At 58.5% G+C, this 7042-nt stretch overlaps 1 protein-coding gene across 3 annotated transcripts in view; it reads right to left on the minus strand.

Moving 5' to 3' along the window:
* The window catches only part of PHACTR3 (phosphatase and actin regulator 3), a 178791-nt gene that overhangs the window by 6823 nt on the left and 164926 nt on the right, over positions 1 to 7042 (minus strand). For all 3 annotated transcript variants that reach the window (XM_006141851.3, XM_006141852.3, XM_006141850.3), the window contains exons 9-10: positions 4408 to 4463; positions 16 to 77 (exon numbers count right to left, since the gene is read on the minus strand). In XM_006141851.3, the coding sequence (XP_006141913.1) occupies positions 16 to 77; positions 4408 to 4463 (118 nt within the window). The remainder of the gene's footprint in view (positions 1 to 15; positions 78 to 4407; positions 4464 to 7042) is intronic.

Raw genomic sequence — 7042 nt, forward strand, 5'->3', positions numbered from 1 at the left:
GGTGGGGGGGCGTACCTTCCTCGTCAGCCTCTGCTTGATCTCCCTCCTCTCCTCCTGCTCCGTCTGGTCATTCCTTTCTGAAAAGGTCAAAACAGAAAACACAGGTTGAGCCCGCTTCCTTCTAGCAGGGACGTGCCCGCGGGACCCTGGAGACACCCCGGCGCGGGCCCCTTCTCCCACACGGGGCAGTACTTGGCTTGGGGCTGGAGATGCCCGTGCACAGCTGCCCTCCCGCTGGCCCTCCCTCCGGGCCCTTTCCTCCGTCAGAAGCAACCTCGGCCTCGCATTGCTGTGGCTTTCGAGGAAGCAGAGACCCCTGCACGTCTGCCTCTTCCTCTGATTATGCCCCTCTCCCTGCTCTCCCCAATACCTTGATCTGTACGAGCCCATTTCGGACCACAAACAGCACCCCAAATACCCGTCGGGCCTGCAGATGAGCGTGACTAGCAGTGTCACTGGTGGTTTTTTTCCCACTTAATATGGATGTGTACCTTTTGGCCAATCAGCGTACGATACGGAGCACCCCGTTCAGACTCTGGGCAGTACATGCTTGCCTGGAATTGACACTTTTAGGGTATCCCAAGTCCAGACACATCCACGGCCAGCCGACCGTCTCTTCCTGAAGTGCTACTGCTCACACGTATGTGCCGTGTGAAGCAGCCCAGATCCCTCCCGGGCTGGCTTTGCCTGGCGAGTTGCGACTATTAACATTCAAGCTGTGCTCGCACCTACACGCGGGAGCTAAAAGCAGAGCAGAGTGCAGCGCCGTAGTATAAAATGCCGCCTTTGCCAGGAAGCCCCATGACGGCGTCCTATTTCTGGTGCACTCTGCTGCTAAATACAGCCTCAGCGCCTGGCTGGGCAGGGCGCGGCTCCCATGGAGGGGTCACGCCAGAAGTCCCAGAGGCACCGCGGGTTGCAGAGAGACCCCGCTGGCAGGTAACCCGGCCGCACGCCGGCCTTCACTTGGAAGGCGCACCTCAAACCCGCGTGCGGAGGGTGGAGGGAGCTGGCTATGGTAGCCACTGCAGGTTTTCATCATTGTTTTAGGGAGCCAGCTCAGACTAGGGCAGTTTAGAAAAGGAAACTCCTGTTTACCCACGCGTGAGACCAGGGTAAACCATTCACATAAGCTCTGCCCAGAAGGCGGATGACAGGTTAGAAGAAACTGAGCATCAAATGGGAAGCTAGCCAGGAGGGATTTAGGTGATGATCTGAAATTCCTTTTTCAGACTTCATAAAAAGAGGCCATGGATAAATCCCAAATGCAGCCTCGCTGTGAAAAAACAAGCAAGCAAAATCAGATCTCAGGTTTTTCAGGTGTGAGGAACGTCGTCGAGCCCCGGGGGCACAGCAGCTTGGCCTTGAAGAGGCCCCCAAGGAGTCCCTCCTGACGTGTCTGTGACTCGCTCCCAGAGCCAGAAAACCTTGCGCTGTGTGCAAAACCAGGGACCCGGGTTGGGACCTCTAACTGCATTTTCTGGGGTGAGCTCCTGCAGAACCCAGACCACGGAGCCAGGCAGACTTGGGTTGAGCTCCAGCTCCAACCTGCCAACGCTCATTTGTGAGTGGTCAGGCCACCTCCATGAGCAGAGGCTTGCGTCCATGTCACAGGGGACAACAGCGTGAGCCCCACAAAGGTGCTGCGACGATTCAACGGGGACACGCCGAGCTCTGAGCGCGCTGCCGCAGACCGGGCCTGTGCATTACAGCGGTCGTTATCAGACGCGGGGCCTTCAGAACGCTCATGGAAAAGGAAATCGAAGTATACCAAGGTCAGTGCAGGAGAGAGGGAGACTCGGCTTCTCCAGGGTACAGTCCGTGAGCCAGGGACGCTCCGGCACATGGCACAGGGCCGCCGTCCTGCATCCGTGCGTGAGTACACAGGCAGAGCTCTGAGCCTCCCTCAGACGCGCTCAGTCACGAGTCCCCCGCTTGGATGGAAGTGACTTCAAAGGGACGGCACTGCGAGGAGGGACTCGGCAGGAAGCACAACGCAGTGAGTGTCTGAAGGCCCGGGCGTCCAGGGCTTCTGCATCTGATGTTCGGGGCCCTATGTCGCTACTCTAGTCTTGTCCCCAGAAAACAAAGAAAAGGAAAGGAAACCAACCAAACACCCACCACAAACCTAGAGTGAGACCTTCAGGCCCTCCCACTCGGACCCTCAGAAGGCCTCCGAGTGTAGACCACCTGTGGCTCACTGGTGGTGATGTGGTGTTTGTGGTTTGTGGTGGCCGACCACGTTCCCCGTGGCTCACTGGCAGCAGCGTGGTGTCGGTGGTCGTCGGCCATGTCCCTTCCCTGTGCACCCCCGGCTGGCTCCCTAGTCGCCACACATGGTTCTCTTTTGAAGGCTTTGGCGAGGGGCTGTGAAGGACAACAACCAGAGCGCTTGTTCGTGGGGGCCCTGGCTGTCCACACTGGGAGGGAAGAGCGCCTGGAAGACCCAGAGCCCTGGTCCCAGGCTGAGGGCCTGGGCTGAAGGCCCTTCCTGCTCGGGGCAGCTGGCTGCTTGGAGAGGGGCACTTTCCCAGCCTCAAACAGGCCCGGCTCGAGCTGGACTCTGCGTCGGAGGCATCTCTGCCTTTGAGCTCGGTTTTCACAGGTTCAGGTATGCGGTCGCTGAAACAGCCTGACTGCGCACATGGTCAAGGCAGAACTTTCTCAGAACCTTCAGACACGGCCCAGTTTATATAGCAGCCCAGTCGCCACCATATCTATATTTTTTAAAGATATTTTTGCTACAAGGTACATGTACTTATCAGAGAGACAAAGAAAGAGAGACAGAAAGCAAGAAATCACTCCCCAGGGGGGATGGCCACGTTGCAATCACTTCTCCTCCATTCTCCTCTCAGGATCTTGGGCACGCACGCAAATGTGTCCAGTGTGAATTTTAAGCTGCTGGGTCCAGGACTTGAACCACAGTCAACTATGTGTGAGTTCAGCAACGGAGCCATTATGCCATATGCTGGTCCTAAGTAGTCATCATGTCTTAAGTTTGAAAAAATAAAACTAGGATCTTAGGGCTAAAATTTCTTTTTCTTTCTTTCTTTTTTTTGGAGAGGTTTTTTTGCTACAGGGCGTGTGCACTCGCTGGAAAGAGAGAAGGACAGAGAGACAGAAAGCGAGAAATCACCCCCCAGGGGGGATGGCCATGCTTCAATCCCTTCTCCTCCATTCTCTCAGGATCTTGGGCACGCACGCACACGTGCCCGGCCTGAGTTTAACCCACCAGGTCTGGGACTCAAATCATGGTCGGCTACGTGGGAGTTCAGCGACACAGCCATTACACTAACTGCTGGTCCCTTAGGGCTAAAATTTCTGAACCCCCTATTGGAAGGGACTTGCCTAGAGCAGTTAATGAAGGCACAGAAAGGGGGGTGCGCAGAGTTCAGTGCCTCCTCAGCAAGTGTGTGTCCCCCTTATTCAAATTTTGCCAGAAGGTGCAAGAGCTGGTGGGAGAGAGAGAAGGAAAAGGAGAGTGAGAACGCACCCCCATGGAGGGCAGTCTCACCATAACCCCCTTCTCCTCCACCTCTCCTCCTTGCGGAACTGTGGACACGCGTGCACACACGTCCAGAGAGTTCTCAAACCCCAGGTCCAGGACTTGAACTGCGTGCTCAGCCATGCGGGACCCAGCACCTCAGCTGCCAGGCCACTGGCTGGACCTGTGGTTTGCTTTCTACTGGAAAGGCAGTCTGGGTGCCATTACAACTTTGCACAAAGGTGCTCATAAACCAAACTCAGACTCAGAATGTCTTCAGTGCTCAGCACATAGAGGGACGAAGAAGACAAACGCAAACCCCGGGCCCTCAGAAGGCACTTTCTGTAGAAAGTATGTAAAAAACCGGTCTGCTGACCAGACAGAACTACCTGCCAAGATAGTTCAGAAGAAGCTTTACCACCCGCGCCGTCAGCAACGGCGGTGACATGGGTGCTGTTCTAGATCCCAGGGCATGCCCTGGACCCTGTGTTCAGCATCACCCACAGCTGCCTGCCTGATGGGGGACTCAGGGTGCGGGACCTCAGAGCCCTGAGGGAACGTCCTTACAGTTTCCCAGTTCCTTTACACTCCCGGGTGTGACGACCAAGAGTGTGTACTCTGGTCGGATATGTGGCACTGTCCACAGCTGGCCTGTCTTTCCTGGAGCCCCACCAAAACTGCCAGGGAAAACTGCCTGAAGCCAGCATGCAAACCGGATGTTGGTGCTGACCGAGGAAATGCCCTGAAAACAGCGACAGCCTGAACCGGGGGGGAGAGAGAACGCGTCCAGCGCCCAGAGGGGCTTGCTCTCCACGCGCAGCTGCGTGGACTTCCTGGGACCCCGGCCACTGAGCGCGCAGAGATGGGCTGGCAGCAGTCTCGGACACGGGAGGGGAACCTCCGGAGGAATCCCAGCTACTCACGTTTCAAGATATTTCTTCTCTCCAGCTCCTCCACAGCGGGTCTTTGGCTCAGCCGTCTGCGGAAAAACACTACAATTACATTTTGCACCATGGTCGCTGCCTGCAAATGCCACCCAGGGTCTGCAAGAGTGAGAGGTGGCTGGCACGCCCCTAAAGGTCGCCTCCCATAGAGGGGGAGGGGAGAAGGCAAGGCTTCAGTGGCTGCCTCTTGCTGGCAAAATGCAGTCCGACTCCCGCGCGGGAGTGCCAGCCGCCCTGGTGCAGAGCCGGCGCCCGGTAGTCCCTGCCCCTGCTCCGGACATGCGGGGTTTCCTTTTTCGGATCTGTCGCCCAAACCTTGCCTGGTCTGGGCTGTTCACCAGGCAGTGGGTCTGCAGCGCAGAGATCCACAGAGGAAATGCCTTTCCCGCCTGCTGGCTCTGGGAGGGGCGGGTAGCAACCCAGAGCTCAGGCTGCAGCTCCAGGGGTCCAGAGGCAGGGAGCTCAGTGCCCTGCACACAGCCTCCCTGTCAGCTCAGAGAGACCTGCCCTGAGCCCTGGCTCCCCACCCATCCTGCACAGGGGAGTGTCTCAGGACCTGATGAGCCTCCACCTCCTGTCACTGCTGCTGAATCAGAACCGGGAATCTCCTCCCGCGGGTGCCAAGGAGCCCAGCCCACCCACACCACCGGCCCAGCGCCAGGACGACAGGGAGCTGGCCTTCCCAGACACTCCCATTGAGGGAGCTGGAGGACGCAGCCACACACAAAACCCACAAAACAAAACAAAAACAAATAAAAGCCTTGTCAGGAGAGGGAGGTGAAATTAGCCGAAATTAGTTCTGAGCTCCAATTATTTCTGGAACTAAAATCATGCTGTCCTTGGGTCAGAGCCAGAAACCGTCCCACTTCCGGAGCCTCCGGCCGCTGTGGGAGACAAGGGCTCCCATTTGGGAGCCAAACCCTTCGCCCCCATGAGGAAGATGCCTCCAGATCTATGTCCCCTGCTCTGTGATCTCTGTCTTTGCACAAAGCTATGGGTTGGGGTGGGCTCCGCCGCCCTCCCCGGACAGCCAGCACAGCAGCCAGCCCCTCCCCGCACTGGGCCGTGTGCATCTTCCAGCCCCAGCCACTGTTTCCAAGTCCCATCTTGATGGCTGGGAGACCTGAATCTGCCCCTGCCCACTTCTGGTCAGGCCCCAGGGGCCGGGGCCTCCCGGTCTCCCTAGTGATGCCCACAAAGCACTGTCCAGTCACCTGGTGAAGGGCTGTTTCTGACCCTGGGGATGCTCACAGTCTGGAGGGAACGACAGGCAACAGGCAGTAACCCCGTTAGACTGGTCGCCCACAGAGGACAGGATGGATGAGTGGATGCAGGGGAGTCACCCCGGGAAGATCCCATACCCCCACACCTGCTCATGAGCTGGGCTTGAAGACAGTGGAGAGGAGGAGCGATCCTGGCAGGCTTCATGTAAGAGGAATCTGACAAGGTTGTACAGAAGCCGCCCAGCAGCAGTGTGTGAGGGTCACAGAGACAGACTGTGGAGGGAGAGCCCTGGGGTGGAGGACGGGCCACACAGAAGGCCTGAGGTGGGCCAGGTGTGCCTCCGTGACCGGGGTGTGTGGAAATTGAGGCTGCACAGGGCCCCAGGGCCTGGAGTCCGGATTTATTCCTGGAGCCCCTGAAAGGCGCTAAGGGGGTGAAGCAACAGGTGAGATGGCTGGCAGAAGGGGTGCCGCACCTGGATCTGCATTCAGAAATGCCCCAAGACTCGTCTGGCTGCTATCGGGGGAGTCCAGAGCTGAACGCGCTAGCAAGGGACACAGACCTCCCAGACCCCATCACATACAAGCCTGGGCTGAAGGGGAGGGCCCTGGGAGACATGCAGGACTTGGGACAGTGCTGGCTCTCAGCAGGGACGCTGCACACTGAATGGGCCCCAGATGGCCCTGTGAAAGGCCCCATTCTACCCCCTGCTACCAGAGACTCAGCTCCACCCCTCGGGCAGCAGCCAGGCTTCTGCAGGGAGGAGGACTGGCCTGTGGCTGCTGTCCCCACAGCTTTGTCATCTACTCTGGCTGCAGCACAGAGACCTCAGACGGGGCTGGAATCAGAGCCCTAGGCTGGTTCCAGAAGGGGCGGGCCGAGGACCCGCAGCAGGAGAAGGGTGAGCCCTGTCACCTGGGACAGGCGGGTGGGCTCAGGCCTCCAAGGAGGCACACGCTCTCGGGCAGAGCACCAGCAGAGGCAGGGCAAGGGCCATGAGGTTGCAGCTCCCGGCTCGTCTCACAGAGCTGCAGAGCAGCCCCAGTGCCCAGCACTGCAATCTGTGCGCATGGATGTGGGGGTGTGGGTGTGGGGGTGCAGACATGGGAGCGAGCGCAGACCTGGGGTCCGTCCCCGACCCCATGCTGTAAAGGAGGCTCGGGCGAGGCTCAGGGGAGTTGTTGGGGCATCCTCAGCTTCATGGTCACAGGAATCAAAAGGCACTAGACTTTAGCGAGGGTGGGCAGTGGGCCAGGACCCCTGTGGTGTTCCCCAGTCCTCCTGTTGCCACTCCCCACTCCTGGCTCAGAAATGGCGCTGCCAGGCACGTGCCGGGAGAGCTGGGGGAGCCGGGGAAGCCTGTCTATTTCTGAGTCTCCCACTGAGACCA

This window comes from Tupaia chinensis, unplaced genomic scaffold, assembly GCF_000334495.1.
Source record: "Tupaia chinensis unplaced genomic scaffold, TupChi_1.0 Scaffold000066_1, whole genome shotgun sequence".
In the NCBI taxonomy this organism is placed as follows: Eukaryota; Metazoa; Chordata; class Mammalia; order Scandentia; family Tupaiidae; genus Tupaia; species Tupaia belangeri.